General features: G+C 46.1%; 1 protein-coding gene across 1 annotated transcript in view; it reads right to left on the reverse strand.

The window, feature by feature from the left end:
• The window catches only part of LOC112542239 (interleukin-6 receptor subunit beta-like), a 37,754-nt gene extending 24,863 nt beyond the window's left edge, over nucleotides 1–12,891 (reverse strand). The window contains exon 1 of the mRNA XM_088149891.1: nucleotides 12,864–12,891. Coding sequence (XP_088006017.1) covers nucleotides 12,864–12,891 — 28 coding nt within the window. The remainder of the gene's footprint in view (nucleotides 1–12,863) is intronic.
• Nucleotides 12,892–20,414: the final 7,523 nt, after the last annotated feature.

A 20,414-nucleotide genomic window follows, 5' to 3' on the forward strand; every position in this document is an offset into this window, starting at 1 on the left:
CAGCCAGTGATCCTCTGGGCAGTGGTGGTAACCCTCTGGAGCGCTTTCCTATCTGCCGCTGTGCAGTTAGCAAACCATACACAGGCGCAGTAGGTCAAAATGCTCTCAATGGTACAGCGGTAGGAGGTCACCAGCAGTTTTTCATTCAGTTGTTGCTTCCTGAGAAGCCTCAGGTGGTATAATCTCTGCGGGGCCCTCTTAACCAAGGCTGCAACATGAGCGCCCCAGGTCAGGTCCTCCTTTATGGTCACACCCAGAAACTTAAAACTGGCCACCCACTCCACTCGGTCTCCATTGATTACCGGGGCTGGACATCTAATCTATTCCTTCTATAGTTCACTATAAGCTCCTTGGTCCTATTGATATTAAGGGTCAAATTACTGTCTCCGGACCACGAAAGCAGCCGGTCCACCTCATCCCGGTAGGCAGACTCATCTCCTTTGGAGATAAGCCCCACCACTGTTGTATCATCTGCGAATTTAATGATAATATTGCTGAAGTGAGTGGGGGTACAGTCATGTGTATAAAGAGTACAAAGTAAGGGACTCAACACGCAGCCCTGTGGTGAACCAGTATTGAGAGTAAGAGCTGAGGAGATATAATTGCCTAATCTAACCCTCTGGGAGCGGCCAGACAGGAAGTCCAAAATCCAAGAACAGATTGAATATGGAAGCTCAAGATCCATAAGTTTAGACACCAGTCTATGTGGAAGGATTGTATTAAATGCAGAACTAAAGTCTACAAAAAGCATCCTCACACAGGTCCCCCGCTGTTCCAGATGAGTCAGAGCAGTGTGGAGAGTGATGGCTGTAGCGTCCTCTGTGGATCTATTAGTTCTATATGCAAACTGATGTTTATCAAATGTATGCGGAAGGCAGGAAATGATGTGCCTACAGACCAATTTTTCAAAGCACTTCATGATGATAGGCGTGAGTGCCACTGGTCTGTAGTCGCTGAGGTTGTTAATAGGGAACTACTTTGGCAGCGGAACAATGATGGACGCCTTCAGACAGGATGGAATAGTGGACTGGGATAAAGACCGATTAAAGATCTTGGTGAAAACCCCAGCCAACTGAGCACCAGGATCTGGGCAGCTTCAAAAGCTGATGCTCTCTATAGAGTCATCTCACATGACCAATTTCTGTTGAAGGGTTTGAACCTAGAGAATAATATCTGGCTATCTACATCTGATGAGTCCCCATAAGGAGAACATTGGTCATGTAGTGCCTGCTTCCTGGTGCTCTGTGTAACTGAAATCACCATACAGGATATACACTTCCAAGAGGGGGTTGGAAAACTCTGCATGTGGAGCCATGATGTCATGTAACATCCGTATTTCTCTTCTCGGAGAACATAAGAGAAGATGTATTGTATATACCATTCTGATAGATCCTTATCCTTAGGAAATTCTAGAATGGGAGATTTGAAAGGGAACATCTGGTCCAGCCCTGGGCAGGAATTCATCTTTACAGCATCCTCAGTGGATGGTCCTCCAGTCTTTATTTAAAGATTTTCACAGAAAAGAGTCCAATCTTTCTGTTCCATTGCTCAACCTATCTTGATTGATTGATTATATGCCATCAAGTCGGCGTCGACTCTTAGCGACCACATAGATTTTCTCCATGGAAACACATCTTACTGACTGGAACTTCTTCTAGAATACAAGGATTGAAAGGGTTCTTGGAGGTCAGCTATTCCAAGTCCCTGTCCCCCATCGCTATACTATCAATGGTTAATTCAAGCCCATCCAGTGGATGGCTAGAGGTGTTGGGTCTGCTTTGCTTTTAGAAATGAGAAGACTTCACAAGTGTATAGAGGCTGGTTCAAAGGATGCTTTGATAGGAATATCAAGAAAGGGGTGCTTGAGAATTTCACACAGCTCTAGAAAGGGAGGGTCTATGGAGGACCTTTTAGAGCAGGGATGAAAACATTTTTGTGGCCAGAGGGCAAATTTCTGAAATGATTCCTCAGTTTGGGTTCCAGTGGGCTGGAAGAAGCAGAGGATGAGAGAATGAGGTCTCCGGGGAGGCTGGGTAGAGATAATCTCTCTTTATCTCTCTCTTTTTTCTTTTTTCAATTTTGAAAAGTCTGAAGCTTTGTTTTTTTTAGAAGGAAAACAGATGCATCAAGACTGAGATGCATAATACCTTTTTTCCTTATTGCCTTGTTAAAAAAAATTGTCACTCAAGTCCAGCCATTTGCTACAGAATTTTTATGTGTCTTTCCATGTTTTGCATTTTGGGGAGCTCCAATAATGGAGCTAAAGCCACATAGCTGCGGGCTGTGAATTGCCCGGACCTGGACTTAATAAAGTCAAAGGAACATCTCCTTGTCAACTTGGAAGCATCTCCAACTTCAAACTATGATAAGCCAGCCCTGCTCCCTTTCTCCACTTTAGTTCATTCTATTGTGTAAATTCCCCAGCCTGTGTCTTAAAACCCTTTCCTACCCATATGGAATGCATCCTTTGATTTTTGCATTATTTTTGACTTACTTAAATTTACCGATACTTTATAAAAGCTTTTCTTCCCCTTCAGAAATTACTTATTTTGATGAGTCCAATTTCTATGGAGCTATTTTGAGTGCAGCATAAAATGGCATACAGGTAGTCCTCAACTTAACTTATTTGCTTAACGACTGTGGGATTCACTTAATGACCATGGTGATTTGCTTAACCACTGCAGCAAAAAAGATTGTAAAATCGGGTGCAACTTACTTAACGGCCACTTTGCTTAGCAGTGGAGGTTTTGGTCCCGATTGTGGTCATAAGTCGAGGACTACCTGTATAACTAAACTAAGTCAACTGAAGTCAACTAAGCCAACTCAAGTCAACTCAACTCAGCTTAGCTCATCATGGGAGTACCTTGGGTTAACTTTTAGTTAGAAAATGAATGTTTCTTTAATGGATTTCTCCTTGCAGATGTGTTTGTGACACCACAATGCTTGGGAATGATTGCTGCAGAGAGGCCTTTCTACAGAAATGGGGAGTAAGTTAAGACTAGTGTCCATGGGACTGATTCATGGGCAGTGAATGCAGACTGCTGGCATGTGACATGTAATACTTCTACAATCAAACAACTGTCAGTGTATAGTGTATATGCACATACACTAAAACATCCACAATGAGGTTAAAACCAATAAAAATAGTTATAGCAATAAAAACAATAACCACATCAACCCCACATAAAGACATAAAGGCACAAAAATGATTTAAAAAACAAAGAACATAACACCTTGTCAAACTTGGACAAGGATTGCGGGCTTTGAGAATCAGGCCAGGGGCCACCTTTCCAAAGTAGGCCAGGATTAAGAAGTGGGTGAATGCAGGGCAAACACCCCATTCGATTTAATCAATTTGGAATTAGAATGGCATTCCATTGATATTCCGACTCCCTGCGTATCACGTCAAAAATTACAGTTCAAGGGTGGCTTTGTGAAGGACTCTAGAGACAACACCCAAGGCTTGAAGGTGGGGAGGGGGCGGAGGCTCTGGGGGCTTGGGTCGTACACCCGGTGACCTAATTAATTCATACGAGAGGAATGAAGTTGGAATCCAAATTGCGGCGCTCCCTGCGCTGTGCCTCCGGGGAGAGGAGGGGAGAGCATCGGCTGCCCCCGGGACTTCCACCACCAACTCCTCTCCCCTCCAGCCTCCAAAGCCACTTGGAATCCCCTTCCTCTGGGGTGGGGGGCCAAAGCCGATGGAAAGGAATCGGAGAGCTGGGCTGGCCTTCTTCCAGCAGTCTGCAGCCCTGGACGCAATGTTCCCTCTACTTCCACGAAGCCGGCGCAGGAGGAAAAAAAATACAGGTATTGAATACGGAGCGAACGTGGCTCAGGAGGAGCAAACGGAAACAGCGAGTGAAAGGGCAGGAGATCCAGAGCAACCCAGCTGGGGAGGAGGAGGATCAGCTGACAAGGTGGGGTGAGGGGCACAAAAGCTGGCCTTGCCAGCAAAGGTGGGGAGGAAGACAAGAGAGGGTTGATTAATGGACCCGTTCTTCCTGGGCCTCCCCAGCAGGGTGGAACATTTGTTTTCACTTTCACCTTCCCCTGCGTATCGAGTGCAATCTTTATCAGGAGAGATAAAGGCTCCAGATCTATTGCAAAAAAGGAAACTTCTTTCCCCTTGTTTGCACCATTTTTAAATTAAAAAGAAAAAAAAAGCTGTATTCTAGGGAGGGGGAGACTACCCAGCAGGAATCTGGGGGAAATGCCATTAAGTTTGTGCTTGTTATAGTTTAGTTTTGTAGATTTATACAGGGAGTCCTCACTTCGTGACCACAATTGGGACCAGCAACTCCATCACTAAGCACCACGGTTGTTAAGCAAAACATCACGTGACTGCAACAAGCTTACAACCTCCCCTCCCCTTCGGTCATTAACTGAATCACAATGGTCATTAAGTAAGACATCATGTGACCGTGACTTATGATTTTACTTCCATCTTCTCTATTAACTCAACTTGTCACAAGGCAGTTGCGAAGCACACAAATGGGAATCACGTGGCCACAGGACACTGCAGCAGTCATAAATGTGAGAATTGGTTGCAAAGCTTTTTTTTTACACTGTTGTAACTTCAAATGGTTGCTAAATGAGGCAGTTGTTAAGCGAGGACTACCTGTATTCTGTTTTTCCCTCGGAGTACAAAGCACCATCTATAGAGACATAGCTATCAGCTATGATATCATCACACATGTCATGGCATCATCACCCAAATGATGCATTTGGGCAATGATGTCATGATGCATAGGATCCTACTTGCCTCAAAGTTATCCATGCATGGAAATCTCCCTTCATTTTAGCCCCATAGCAACAGCCCTGTGAGGTAGGTCTGGCAGAGAAAGAGCGATTGGTCTGAAGTCCCCCACTGAGTTTCGGTGGCTAAGGGTGCACTTGGATCTCCCCAGCTTTAGTCCAACATCCTCACCACAGATGGGAACAACTGTGAAGTTCCCTAATTTTGCATTTGCAGCCTTAAGCACAAATGAAAAGATAGTATAATTTGAAATATGCAGTTAACCAATAGTTGTGTGTGTGTGTGTGTGTGTGTGTGTCCATGGCAACAAGAGAGAATGGTTTGCTATTGCATGTTTTAAAAAACTTCCTAGTCTAGTCTATATCCCCTTCATGGATCACTGCCTTGTCGTGGCGAAGGGGCTTGCGTAACTCAGTGAAGCCATGAGCTATACCGTGCAGGGCCACCCAAGACGGACAGGTCATGACAGAGAGTTCTGACAAAATGTGGTCCACTGGAGAAGGAAATGGCAACTCACTCCAGTATCCTTGCCAAGAAAACCCCATGGACAATGTTAGAAGGCTAAAAGATATGATGCCAGAAGATGAGCCCCTCAGGTCGGAAGGTGTCCAATATGCTACTGGGGAAGAGCGGAGGGCATTTCCAAGTAGCTCCAGAAAGGGTGAAGCGGCTGGGCCAAAGCCGAAAGGCCGTTCAGCTGTGGATGTATCTGGAAGCGAAAAGAAGGTCCGATGCTGTAAAGAACAATATTGTATAGGTACCTGGAATGTAAGATCTATGAACCAAGGCAGGCTGGATGTGGTCAAACATGAGATGACAAGACTGAACATCGACATCTTGGGAATCAGCGAACTGAAATGGACGGGAATGGGTGAATTTAATTCGGGTGACCATTATATCTACTACTGTGGGCAAGAAACCCTTAGAAGAAATGGAGTTGCACTCATAGTCAATAAGAGAGTGGGAAAGGCAGTAATGGGGTACAACCTCAAAAACGACAGAATGATCTCAGTGCGTATCCAAGGCAAACCATTCAATATCACAGTCATCCAAGTCTATGCCCCAACCACTGATGCTGAAGAAGCTGAAGTTGACCGCTTCTATGAAGACCTACAACACCTTCTAGAACTAGCACCAAAAAAAGATGTCCTTTTCATCATAGGGGATTGGAATGCTAAAGTAGGAAGTCAAGGAGTAATCGGAATAACAGGCAAGTTTGGCCTTGGAGCACAAAATGAAGCAGGGCAAAGGCTAATAGAGTTCTGTCAAGAGAACAAGCTAGTCATAGCAAACACTCTTTTCCAACAACACAAGAGACGACTCTACACATGGACATCACCAGATGGTCAATACCGAAACCAGATTGATTATATACTTTGCAGCCAAAGATGGAGAAGCTCTATACAGACAGCAAAAACAAGACCAGGAGCTGACTGTGGCTCAGATCATGAGCTTCTTACTGCAAAGTTTAGGCTTAAATTGAAGAACGTAGGGAAAACCACTAGACCACTCAGGTATGACTTAGATCATATTCCTTGTGAGTACACAGTGAAGGTGATGAATAGATTTAGAGAATTAGATTTGGTAGACAGAGTGCCTGAAGAACTATGGACGGAGGTCTATAACATTGTACAGGAGGCAGCAACTAAAACCATCCCAAAGAAAAAGAAATGCAAGAAAGCAAAATGGCTGTCTGATGAGACTTTACAAATAGCTGCGGAAAGAAGGAATGCGAAAAGCAAGGGTGAAAGGGAAAGATATAAGCAACTGAATGCAGATTTTCAGAGAATAGCAAGGAGAGATAAGAAGGCCTTCTTAAATGAACAATGCAAAGAAATCGAGGAAAACAATAGAATGGGGAAGACTAGAGATCTCTTCAAGAAAATTGGAGATATGAAAGGAACGTTTAGTGCAAAGATGGGCATGATAAAGGACAAAAAAGGCAGGGACCTAACAGAAGCAGAAGAGATTAAGAAGAGGTGGCAAGAATACACAGAAGAACTATACAAGAAAGATCTTAATGTCCCTGATGTCCACGCTGGTGTGATCACTGACCTTGAGCCAGACATCCTAGAGAGTGAAGTCAAGTGGGCCTTAGGAAGCATTGCTAACAACAAAGCTAGTGGAGATGACAGTATTCCAGCTGAGTTATTTAAAATACTAAAAGATGATGCTGTTAAAGTGCTGCACTCAATATGCCAGCAAGTTTGGAAAACGCAACAGTGGCCACGGGATTGGAAAAGGTCAGTTTACGTTCCAATTCCAAAGAAGGGCAATGCCAAAGAATGCTCAAACTATCGCACAATTGCACTCATTTCACATGCTAGCAAGGTTATGCTCAAAATCCTACAAGCTAGGCTTCAGCAATACATGAACCGAGAACTACCGGATGTACAAGCTGGGTTTCAAAGAGGCAGAGGAACTAGAGATCAAATCGCCAACATTCGCTGGATCATGGAGAAAGCACGAGAGTTCCAGAAAAACATCTACTTCTGCTTCATTGACTATGCAAAAGCCTTCGATTGTGTGGATCACAACAAACTGTGGCAAATCCTTAAAGTGATGGGAGTACCAGACCACCTTACCTGTCTCCTGAGAAATCTGTATGCGGGCCAAGAAGCAACAGTTAGAACCGGTCACGGAACAACCGATTGGTTCAAAATAGGGAAAGGAGTACGACAAGGCCGTATACTGTCACCCTGCTTATTTAACCTATATGTAGAGTACATCATGAGAAATGCCAGGCTGGAAGAATCACAAGCCAGAATTAAGATTGCAGGGAGAATCATCAATAACCTCAGATATGCAGACGATACCACCCTAATGGCAGAAAGTGAAGAAGAACTAAAGGGCCTCTTGATGAGGGTGAAGGAGGAGAGTGCAAAAGCTGGCTTGAAACTCAACATTAAAAAAACTAAGATCATGGCATCTGGACCCATCAGTTCCTGGCAAATAGAAGGGGTAGAAATGGAGGCAGTAACAGACTTCATTTATTTGGGCTCCAAGATCACCGCAGACGGAGACTGCAGCCATGAAATTAAAAGACGCTTGCTCCTTGGGAGGAAAGCTATGGCAAGCCTGGATAGCATATTAAAAAATAGAGATGTCACCTTGCCGACAAAGATCCGCATAGTCAAAGCTATGGTTTTTCCAGTAGTAATGTATGGCTGTGAGAGCTGGACCATAAAGAAGGCTGAGCACCGAAGAATGGATGCCTTTGAACTGTGGTGCTGGAGAAGACTCTTGAGAGTGCCCTGGACTGCTAGGAGGTCCAACCAGTCAATCTTAAAGGAAATCAACCCTGATTGCTCATTGGAAGGATCGATAATGAAGCTCAAGCTCAGATACTTTGGTCACCTAATGCGAAGAGAGGACTCTTTGGAAAAGACCCTGATGCTGGGAAAGGTTGAAGGCCAAAGGAGAAGAGGACGGCAGAGGACGAGATGGTTAGAGAGCATCACGGAAGCAATGAGCATGAAACTGAGCAAACTCAGGGAGGCAGTGAAGGACAGGAAAGCCTGGCGCAATATGGTTCATGGGGTCACGAAGAATCGGACACAACTTAACGACTGAACAACAACAAAACTCTATAGCACTGGAGTCCCTGGTGGTCTTTCATCCAAGTAATAATCTGGACCAAACCTGCTTAATCTCTAATCTAAACCATCTGGTGGAATTGCTTTGTGCACAATTGCAATGTGGTGGTCAAGACCATTGGCGGACCCCACCCCTAGCATCAGGCCCTGACACCAAAATCACCAAATCAGTGACCCTGTGGATTTAGCAACAAGGAGCTCCAGCTTGTGGTCATGCCAACCATTGAGTTCCGGCACATCCTAGGACTTCCATGGTTGTGGCTTCATGACCTGGTGATCTCTTGGTCTAAGGACACATTGGTCTTCCCGTCAAACAATGTTGTGAAGATGTGGAAAACCTGTGGGCCACTCAAGAGCTGTCTGGAACTGAGCGTGTACCTGAGCAACTACCGACCAAGTATGTGGAATTCCATGATGTCTTCAAAGCCAAGGAAGTTGACCATTTTCTGCTGCATTTCTGCTTCATGATTGTTAGATTAATCTAGTATCAGAGCAACCACCCCTGAAGGATATTTGTATGTCTTCTCCGAGCCAGAAACAAAGACTTTTTACAACTTCATAACAAAATAATCTACAACAAGGTTTCATCTACCGTCCTACTTCTCTAGCAGGTTCCCTGTCCTATTCATGAAGAAGAACTGTGGGGCACTCCACCTCTGTAATGACTATCAAATCCTAAACCAAATCACTGTGTGCAATTGTTACCCCCTTCTGCTGATTTCAGACCTCCTAGAACGGCTTGCTCCCCCACCATCCTCACCAAACTGGATTTTTGTGGAGCATGGAATCTGGTCCAAATCAAGGAAGGGAATGAATGGAAGACCACTTTCCAGACAAAGTTCGGCCATTTTGAATATTTGGTCATGTTTTTTGGCCTCAGCAGTTTTCTAGCATTTCATGAATGACCTCTTCCAGAACCTGATGGAGCAGTCTGCCATTGACAACATTTTGATTTATTCCTGGACACCTCAGGAACACTCCACCCACATTAAAATAATCTTGCAGTGACTCCAGGAACATCCCTCGTATGATATGTTAGAAATATGCACATTCAATATTGCTTACGTAGAGTTCCTGAGATAACACATTTTGGCCCAAGGCCTGGTCATGGACACTGTAAAAATGATTCAGGACTGGCAACTTCCGAAGAATAAAAAAGATGTAAAGTGGTTTCTAGGATTCATTAAATTTATCACAAATTTATTCCTGCCTTTTTGTGCATCACCACCTTAATCTGTGGGCTGCTCTGGAGCAAAGTGCCTTGTCATTGGGATCCTAAAGCACAGCAGGTAAAGGAGATGGTTGTGCCCTCACCTCTTCTGCAGCCCCAGCCCCACAGAGCTCTTCCTCAAGGATGTTGATGTCTCCAACATCACTGTCACAGCAGTCTTCCTACAACCCTCAGGGCTGGGTCAACCACCCTTGCACTGTGCTTAGGGGAATGGACACTGGCCAAAGTTACCTATCCATCAGGAAGAAGGAGCTGCTCATCATCAAAGGTGCCTTCAAGGTAGGGGGCACAATCGGGAAGGGGCATGGCATCCAGGATAGGTGTGGATGGACCACTGGAATGTGGAACATCTGCACTTGACTTGAAGACTCACAGTGCCATGTTTGCTGCTCCATCTTTTTCTTGCATTTCAGTTTTGTGGTTTTCTATGTGAGGCAAATGGGTGGATGACCTCTTGAGGCTTCTAAACTACAGGTAGTCCTCACTTAACCATGGCAATTGGAACCAGAATTTCTGTCGCTAAGCAATCCCTCCTCGGTAAGGAGGATCTGGAGATTCATTTGCAGGGCTGCATGGAGGAATTCTCAGAGCACCTGCAGGATAAAATCGTTCCGGACCCGCTCGGCAAAAGAACTCCAACTAACGGGGTCCAGAAGGCGGGCCTTCTCTGCTGTAGCCCCCGCCCTTTGGAACATCTTGCCCCCGAAGGTGAGACAGGCCCCCTCACTCCCAGCCTTTCGGAGGGATTTGAAGACCTGGCTCTGCCATCTGGCCTGGGGTGGAGAGGAAGGTCATTAGATATAGGGTTGGCTAGCCCCATAGAGGCCTGGTGTTGCTTCCATCGGCCTCCTGGATTTTTCTTCTTCCTTTATTCTGTGTAAATGTGTTTTCTTATACATTTTAACTATATATTTATTTATTGTTTTAAACTGTTGTAAGCCGCCCAGAGTCCCCCATTGGGGGAAGATGGGCGGGGATAAGTTTGATAAATAAACAAACAAATAAATAAATAAATGTGGTCGTAAAGCATAATGTCATGTGACTGCATTGCTTAGCAATGGCAATCCCTGTAGTCCCCGTTGGCATCTTTAAGCAAGAATCATGGGTCGGTAAGCGAGGACCTCCTCGTGACTTCCTGCTGGCTTCGAACAACCAGCCAGTGGTGAAGCCAGCAGAAAGTTGCAAGTCCCAGGTGGCTCGCAAGCAGGCTGGCAGGCAGGTAAGTGGCTGCTGCCAGGTGGGGTGCACTGGTGGCTGCAGCAGTCCACACAGGTGATTTTGGGCCTAGGGTTAGCTGCTGCTGAGTGTGGGAGACTTACCCGAGCTACTTGCGACCTTCCCTGCTGGCTTCCCCATTGATTTTGCTTGTGGGAAGCCAGTAGGGAAGGTCACAAATGGCTATCACATGACTGCAGGACACTGCAACTGTCGTAAGTGTGACCCAGTTGCCAGTTGCCTGAATCCCAATCATGTGTCTGTGAGGGCTTTGCAACGGCTGGAACTTCGAGGACTGGTCGTTAAGTACTACTCGTTCAGCACGGTCACTGAATGAGTGGTCAGTAAGCAAGGACTACCTGTATGGGGCAGAAGCCTTGAAGACACAATTAGCAACCATCCTGTGACTGGAGAACCTCGCAGTCAGGGACCTGCTTCTTTGACAGCGTACATCAGAGGCCAGCAGGAAAAGAGCCATTCACCCAGTTCAACTTCCCCATGATCACTTTGGGGTCTTCCCTATGTTACAGTTTCCAGTGGCATGAAAAATATCTGGGCAAGTGGTGAGGAGGGGAGAGAAGTGGTCTTTCAGGATCAGATTCCTCTCTCCAATTGGAAGGCACTGGAGGATTGAAACCCATCAAACCTTCAGGTTACAGCTCCGAGCAACCACTTGCATTTGGACTGGAGAAATAGGTCACCGCTCCGTGGTTTTTCCTGGACCATTTAATTGCAAAAAAGCTTGAGAAAATAAGAGCACAGCTTAAAGGGGATGTTACTGATTTGACATCTGCTAATGATTTGACTGGCAGAGAAAGACACTTGCTTTAGGCTGTGGAAACCAGCAACTCAAGCAAGGGTTGATCCTAAATCCAGTGAAAACTGGTTTAGATCTCTACTCTTACCTATGCAGGAAAGGCAGGGGAGGAGAGCCGCGATCCAGACCAGAGGGAGAGGCATCACGAAGCTCACAGCACACAACAGCTGCAAAGAGGGGATAATAGAAAGGATTTAAAACTCCCCTGTGTCCCCCCTCTTTTTTTTTAATCAAATCAGTGTGGCTGATGCACATTTTAAATTATGCATATGCACATCTCTAACAAACTCAGCTCCTTTGTCACCTGCAAGCTGGCACAAGGAAGAGACACTTCGACAAGGCCAATGAAGGGGAAGTGGGTGCTTAACACTGATTCAGCTGTTGCTTTTCTGCTCCTACTACCCCATTCCAGGAACCTTCCTCCTTGCACTTGGTGTCGGGGCCAAGACAGAGAACTAGCATTTTGCCAGGACTTTACTGTGAAATCTGTCCATCAGAAGGACCACTGATCCCCCTTTAGACTCTCTAACTCAGGGTTCCTCAACCTCAGCAACTTTAAGATGGGTGGACTTCAACTCCCAGAATTCCCCAGCCACCCATGCTGGCTGGGGAATTCTGGGAGTTGAAGTCCACCCATCTTAAAGTTGCTGAGGTTGAGGAACCCTGCTCTAACTGTTGTCATGAGGTTAGCCAAAAAGAAAGATACCCCTTGGGGAGTGGGTACCACCTCTAGAAAGGTTACGCAATCGTCTGATTTCCCATGCCCTGGAAGCAGATTGAGTTGGAGCATGACTAGTAAGAATAGCTTACTCTACTCCTGATCAGTTGAGTATCAAGTTGAAAAGAGAAAGTGTGATGAGACAAATAAGGTATTGCTTGGGTTTTCACAAAACATTAAGACCCCAACCCACGTTAACGAAGCCCAAGAGACTCAGGGCAGGTGAAGAGATCATCTTTCTTCCATCAGTACCTTGTTAAACTGTGGAACTCCCCGCCACATCGTGTGACAATGGCCACCAACTCGGATGTCTTTAAAAAGGGGTGGGTCAATTCACAGGGAATGACAGTTTATGCATAGCTACTAACTATCGTGGCTTTTGGCTCCTTCCCCAATCTTCATTATAAACAATTATTTTCCGATCTGAATTGTTCCACTGCTAAGGAAGCAAAGTTGTAAGGGGATTTTGGGTGTCCGGGTTAAGTTCTAATTGGCCATCCTGAAATCCATGTTCAGAGATAGACTACCTCTGGCGATCTCGTGCTGGGGAGTCATAGTGGGTGTGGATGACGGTCCCTCTGTCCTACTCATGGGCTTCTGAATCACTCCTGGTTGGCCCCTGTCTGCAAGTCACCTAGGCTGTTTTTGAGTTCATCATTCCAGAGTTGCTACATGGCACCTCTGAGATTCCCTCTGGGTCTCACACTGGCTGGACATCTTCCCATCCTGACTTTTGGGTGGCCGCCTGTTTCTCTCCCCTCCCTCCTCCCCACTCATCTTTTATCCCCTTCAACATGGTCTTAATTGGCTAAACCTTCACAAAGTCAAGTAGGCAAATCTTCACTTCCTGGAATTCTGCCTGCTTTCCTGGCAACTGAGTTTCCAGACAGTCAAAAGACTGAAGGGGGATGAGTTAGCCTTCGTTGCTCTGAAGGGCAGGGCTAGTGCTGAAAGTTTCGGGGGAATTGATTTGGGCAACACATAGCTGCATTGCCCTGGGATGTGGTACGTTTCTTTCAGCTGGAGGAATTTAAGACCACGAGTTTGGTCAAGAACTGTGCAGTTGTAAGATTTTGGCATGGAATAGATGACCTCTAATGCACCCTGTAAGGCTACTATTCTACCACGGATTAAAAAAAAAAAAAAAACAGAAATAGGTACTTTGGCTGCAGAATTCTTACCCAGCCTCATCTACTCCTGATTAAATTCACCTTCTCTTAATTGTAGCAGGAGAGCTGGGTCAGTCTATGGTGACAAAAAATCAGGAGGTGTCTGATCGCACCTTTTCTGTTTAACAAAGTTTATGCCAAAGACAAAGCTTTTGTGAGCTGTAACTCATTTCATCAGATGCATCGATTCTTCTCTTAACATACTGCTATATAACACATCCTTTGTTTCACCTGAGATCTATTGTCCTACCATCAATGCTCACAAGCCATAGATGGGTGCTTTGGAAAAGTATCAAGGGGACCATAAGAGAGCCCCTGGTTTATTACTGCAAACACAGACTTGCCCAGCTCTGCATAACAGGTGTTGGTGAATTCTTTTTTCTAGCATTCCCCAGACCTCCACCTGTTTGTTCAGGAGATGAAGGGCCCTAGAAATCAATCTCTCTGTGGCTTTACATAAGGCTGCCTTATCATTCTGCTCTCCAGCATCTACTCTAGCCTGCTATTTGTTTTACTTTCTCTGCTAAATGACAGTTTGAAAGACAGTACTTACCTCTGAGCAAAGCTTCGGCTGGCACTTTCTTTGGACATCATTGCTTCTCGCACACACGTGCAAATGGGGTGTGCTCGGTTTCTAGACAAAGAGACAGGCAGGAGGGAGAGAAAAATCATCAAGACTTTTTGCTTCCATCCCGGATGTTTGGAGTCTCTGTGTTTATTCGCCGCCCCAGAAATTCATGCATCTGCTTGGAAGAGAGTCCTAGAGACTCCAACTTGTTCCAGATGAAGACCCCCCTCCCCTGGGTTAAAAAGAAAAAAGAAAGGAGAGCAGGACCCCAGCCCCAGCATAAATGAAGTTTGCTTCCTTACTGGGTGAGACAGAAAGCTTACTTCAAATTGGAAAGTGGGGGTCAGCTAATGGACAGAGGCTGACAAGCATCCTGGGCTGATGGCAACAGGTGAGTGAGTGTGAAGAGCTCTTTTTGTACAAGCTGCCTGTTGTGAAGGGGTGTGGCCTGTGCTCCCTGGCCAATCAGCAGAAAGCCCTAGGGAGGGTCTGAATAGTCTAGCATGAAAGTGCCAGAGGAGAAAATGGGACAACCTGAGTGATTGGTACTAGACTTCTGGGCACTTAATTGTTTTTTTCTTAATGAGTATTATTTACCTCTTATATGCCAACAAATCAACCCAGAGTTCTCACTCGAGGCACAGATGACCAGGTTCAAATTATCCTACTTCAGACACATGATGCCAAAACGCAGCTCTCTGGAAAAGGCTCTGATGCTGGGAAAGGTGGAAGGAAAGAGGAGAAGAGGAGGACCAGCAGCAGGGCAGAGGGTGTTACAGCAAGACCTGAAGGGCCAAGTTGGGACAGATCCTCCTGGAAAAGGTCTATCTTGGGGCCTCCAAGAACCTTCACCAACTGGATGGCACATAATCAATCAATCAATCAATCAATCAATCAGTATGAATTCCTCGCTCTGTTGAGAAGTCTATAATGATTAGAAAGGTGGAAGAAAAGAGAAGAGAATGACCAGCAGCAAGGGAGATGGAGTCAGTAACAGAGGTGATGAGTGCACCGTTGGAAGATGTGAAAGACCAGGTTAGGGAGAGATCACCGTGGGGAAAATCTATCTACATGGGCACTAGGAGTCGAAAACAAATTGATGGCACGCAATCAATCAATCAATCAATCAATCAATCAATCAATATGCCAAAGATGGGCCTTTGGAAATAGTTCACCTTGCTCAGCCGCTGCAGGCCTCCTCTGTAAATCAGTTCAGCAGTGGCTTGAAAGTGACTCAGCTGACAAGGCTGGTGGGCTGAGGGTCTTTGATCTGGAGTTATTCAAATGCCCTGAGGGTTAAGCCAACGTCTGACATCTGGAGGTTTTATTACTATGCAACCTTGTGGTCTGTGTGGCCTGACGCATGTTTGATTCCTTAATCCAGCACAACGTGGCTGGTCTGGCACTCATTAGGCCAGTGGGAATGCAACTCTCTAGGTTCCCAGTTAACATACTCCAGCAGGCTTAGGGGTTTTCCAACCCAGTCACTCCATACAGGGAGAAATGGGGCTTATACAACACACTGTTATGTGTTGGCTGACTTGGCTCTCAGTCTAAGATGTAGTAGTAGGGGGGAAAGGTCTTGGGAGAGGGGGCAAAGAGGGCATAGCCTGCGGCTGCATAATGGGCGGAGAAAGAGGGTCAGAAGGGACCCTCCCTAACTTCTCAGACTGTAAAGGAGATGGTGGGAGATTTGTACTTTCAGACTGGCAAGATTCTGTTCATGTAGCTTTACGATAAAGTAGAATTAGTTCATCTGGTCAAGTTTCCTGTCTAGTCCACCTGGGAAGGCCGACATCAATCTTGCAAGTTGTGAGTCCAGGAGAACTCCCAGATTACGCACTGGGTCCGTCTGGGGCAGTGCAGCCCCATCCAAGACTAAAGAGGGCAATTCTCCATGGACCAAAGAACCTCAAACCCAGAGCTATTCCATCTTGTCAGGGTTCAGTTTCAACCCGTTGCTCCCCATCCAGACCTTAACAGCCGCTAGGCATTGCGAGAGGCAGGTCATGGCATCACTTAACTCACCATGGGCTGAGATATACAGCTGGGTATCATCAGCATACTGATAATATCTCACCCCATAGCAACAGATGATCTCTCCCAGTGGCTTCACGTAGATGTTAAACAGAAGTGGAGAAAGTACTGATCACCTATGCTGGAGGTCTTCAAACAGAGGGTGGATGGTAATTTGTCAGAGAAGCTCTAGTGCGGTGTTTTTCAAACTTGGCAACTTTAAGATGTGTGGACCAGTGGGGGATTCTGGGAGTTGAAGTCCCAAACTTGGCAACTGATGAGTTAAAGCCAGTGGGGAATTCTGGGGGTTGAAGTCCACACATCTTAAAGTTGCCAAGTTTGAAATGCACTACTCTAGTGGATCCTGCACAGAGACAGGTGTTAGGCTAGATAACCTCTCGGATGCGTTCTAGATGATTCTATATTCCTACCCCTCCAGTGACAGCCAATGGACAGTTTGGGTGGGCACGTTCTTTACACAGAAGGGGACTCTTGCAAGACCTCACTTCACCCATGAACCAGGTCACAGCCTCTGATGCCAATCACTGTAGATGACTCTTTGGTTCAGCCTTTCTCAGTTTTGAGTTCTTCAGCTGCTTTGGGCTATATATCTGGCTGAAGCTGAGTCAGGCCACCAGGACATTGTCCAGCCTTCAGAGTCCCCCAGTGGCCAATTGGATATGTTTGTGAAGCTCACAAGCCCAGAGGAGTGGGTGAGATCCCTCTTTTCCTGTTCCTTCCTAGTCCCCAGCATAAAGGTCTGCTGCTTCAGATTCAGGAGGTTGTCCACCAGCCATCAATATGAGCCACTGAGAGCCAGAAATTCCAAGGATCTATCCAGTCCCCTTTTCAAAGCATCCCAATTGGGTGTTACTCCCATAACGGTCAGTAGCAAATTTTGGGACTTAAAGTTATCACCACTGTGATACCACACCAAATATTTATCTTACTGGAGGGGTGGTGGCCTACATCCAGGAGACCAGTTCCTGAGGCACTTCCATTTCTATTGCATTCCTCTTCAACTCACCTTTCCCTGGAAACATTTCACAACAGTTTTTGTCTACTGATGGAAACCTGTAACCTCCAGGCATGGTTCAATTATAGATAGTTCTTGGATTATGATGGCAATTGGGACCGGGATTGCCGTCGCTAAGTGATGTGGTTGTAAAGTGCAACATCATGTGAATGCATCACTTAGCGACAACAATCCTGGCAGTTCCAGTTGCCATTGTAACCCCAAGATGTTAAATGGGAAGTGGTGGGGGTCCCAGGTAAAGAGTGCGGGGATGCAGCAGGAGGTAGGGGAGGTGGAGGGAGGTCCTGGGAGAGTTGGTGCAAGCTGCATGTGAGTTGGGGGAGGTTGTGGGAGGGCTTGGGAGCCCCAGTGCAGACACATGAGTGCAGAAAGGCCAGGGGGTGGATGGGGTGGTGGGGCGCAGGTGCAGAAAGCCTGGAGGGGCTTACCAGAGCAACTGTTGACTTTCTCTGCAGGCTTCCCCATTGACTTTGCTTGTGGGAAGCCGGCAGGGAAGGTAGCCAATGATGCTCATGTGACCGTGGGATGCTGCAACCATCATAAGTGTGAGCCAGTTGCCAAGTACCCGAATCCTGATCACGTGACTGCAGGGGCACTGCGACGATCGGAACTTTGAGGACCAGTTGAAGTACCACTTGTTCAGTGCCATTGCACTTCGAACAGTCGCTGAACGAGTGGTCGGTAAGTGAGGACTACTTGTATCAGTCTCTTCAATTATTGTCAACCCTATAGACCAGACTAAGAAACAGACCCTGCGTAGACCTAAATCTATTTTTATTAGAACAGCTATAGTAACAGAATTTTGTAAGTCTGAATAGGCTTCCCTTCCTCCCTGTTTTATCTTCATGTGAATTGTGGGGCATTTCTGTAAACCACTTTTTTGGTCTGGACTCAAATCACGGCTAATCTGGAGAGGTTGGAAGACCAGGTTGAAAGAAACAAGATGTCCTTTTACGAGGAGAAATGAAAGGCACTACATTTAGGAAAAAACAAATGTCACGTGCACATACAAGATGGTTGATTCATGGCTACATCTGAGGAGGCTTGGGAACAAACTGAACATGAGCCAGCCAGGTGAGATTAGGGTTTAGAGGGGGGCAGTAAAGATGACACAGGGACTTTGAGGACAGGTTGGAGGAACTGCGAATGTTCAGCCTGAAGAAAAAAAGATGGGGGACATAGCAAGGTTTGGGTACATAAAAGGGTGTCATAGGGAGGTCAATCAGGAGCTGTTTTCCATGGCCTCAGAAAGTATGGCTAGAAATAACAAGTATAACTTGCAACTACCTAGATTTCCTTTAAATACAAGGAAAAGCGTTCTGATGGCAAGATCTGAACAACCCTGAAAGATTCTACATCCAGCAGTTGGGGGTTCTCCACCTCTGGAGGTTTTTAAGAGGCTGGGCAACTCCATCTTGAGAACGGTTGAACTGGTTTTCCTGCACTTTGTAGAGAGTTGAGCAGATGATCCTCGTAGTCTCCTCCAACTTGATTGTATGGATTCCAGCTTCTGACTGGCATTATTTACCAGATCTGGCACCTAGCAGGGGGTAGACTAGAGGACTTCTGACGTTCTTGGCAACTCTACGATCCTGTCAGCCTGAGCTACCCCATAGACAAAATGTTAGGTCTAACAATGTCTAAAGCAGTGTTTCTCAACCTTGGCCACTTGAAGATGTGTGGACTTCAACTCCCAGAATTCCCCAGCCAGCCATGCTGGCTGGGGAATTCTGGGAGTTGAAGTCCACACATCTTCAAATGGCCAAGGTTGAGAAACTCTGGTCTAAAGAGCCACTTTTGAACGCAACCCAACTTAGCCATACAATGTACAATGGGGAAGGGGAGTTTTTTGGGGAATGCGTGTGTGTTTATGTATAGGAGCGCTGCAAGAAGACATGGAGGTGATGGGATGTCTCTGGGGTGGGTGGATCCAATTTTTCAGCCATGGGAGGGGCTAGTCAAAATATGCATTTTCGCCCACTCTTGTCTACTCCCCTCCCCACAACCTTTACAGTTTGACCATTTTTCTTCATAAACCTTCTGGGATAACTAACTTCCACCTTTGGAAGAGCACAGCATAGGCCGAAATGGTTACATCAAAGAGAGAATATGTGAAGTGCAACTCTATAACCCATCATTACCTATAGGCTTTTGCTGGTGGAAGTTCCCTTTCAAGGTTTTTGGGAAAAGTCCCTTTTTTTTCCCACAAGAGAGGATTTCCACCCTGATCCTTAACCCACCTCTTCCGTGAGTTTCCAGGAAACTGAAAACTGGCCCCAGAATGTACCTTGAAAAAGCAAGGTTCAGGTTTAAAAGTGCATATGTATTTTTTTTTCAAGGAGATCCGTACGTGTGCCACCGTGACGGAGAGATCAGCTTGTTCCCAGTGACAGCAGTGATCAAATATGCAACAGTAAAACAGCTTTGAGTCAGGTTCTCGGGTGGGGGAGCCAAGCACCTGCAAAGAACAATCTCTCCCCCGCCCCCCCGAAAGCTGCCTGTTGTTCTCAAGGGTCTCTGCAAATCCAATCAGCCGTGAAAATAAACCTGCTCAGCTTATGTGCCCAAAGCAGCCCTCAAAACTTTCCGGGGACATGTTCCTGAGTGGGGGAGGGAGCCAAAGACAGTGCAAAATAAAATAAAGATCGGTGCTGACTGTTCAGCTGGGCTAGGAGAGTTTTGTGTGTCCTGGTAACAGATATGTCATTTTATGCAATTAAAAGCAATGTAATGCCACGATCTAATCTGGGTTCATATAAGGGGAAAGAAGGGGAGCCAAACTGGAATTTCTCAGATTGAGGGGAGGGGAAAGGGGGCACTGGAGAATTTTCCATGTCGAGCTTCCCACCTCTTAGCAAAATGATCTCAAAATATTCTCCACTGCCTTGTGGGTGGGAAACAGAGCCACACAGCCTCCCCAATGCAACCAGAGGGAATTCCATCGGCACAGATCCCATAGTTGAGCTTTCTCAGTGATGGTCCCTTGGTCTGGAGCAGTGTTTCTCAACCTTGGCAGCTTTAAGATGTGTGGACTTCAACTCCCAGAATTCCCCAGCCAGCACAGCTGGCTGGGGAATTCTGGGAGTTGAAGTCCACACATCTTAAAGCTGCCAAGGTTGAGAAATACTGCTCTGGAGAACCACTTGTCCTTCACTCTTCTGCATCTGGACCATCACCTCCCTGAGTTTCCAAAGGCCTGATCAAATATGGCTCCATGAGAGAGCATTTGGAGGCTGTTAAGAGAGGCCCATGGAGGTGGGGGTCCAAAAAGTCAAGATGGTGGCCACCA

This window comes from Python bivittatus, unplaced genomic scaffold (assembly GCF_059951505.1).
Source record: "Python bivittatus isolate LINGU-HERP-01145 unplaced genomic scaffold, Pbiv_v1 ctg000580_np1212, whole genome shotgun sequence".
In the NCBI taxonomy this organism is placed as follows: domain Eukaryota; kingdom Metazoa; phylum Chordata; class Lepidosauria; order Squamata; family Pythonidae; genus Python; species Python bivittatus.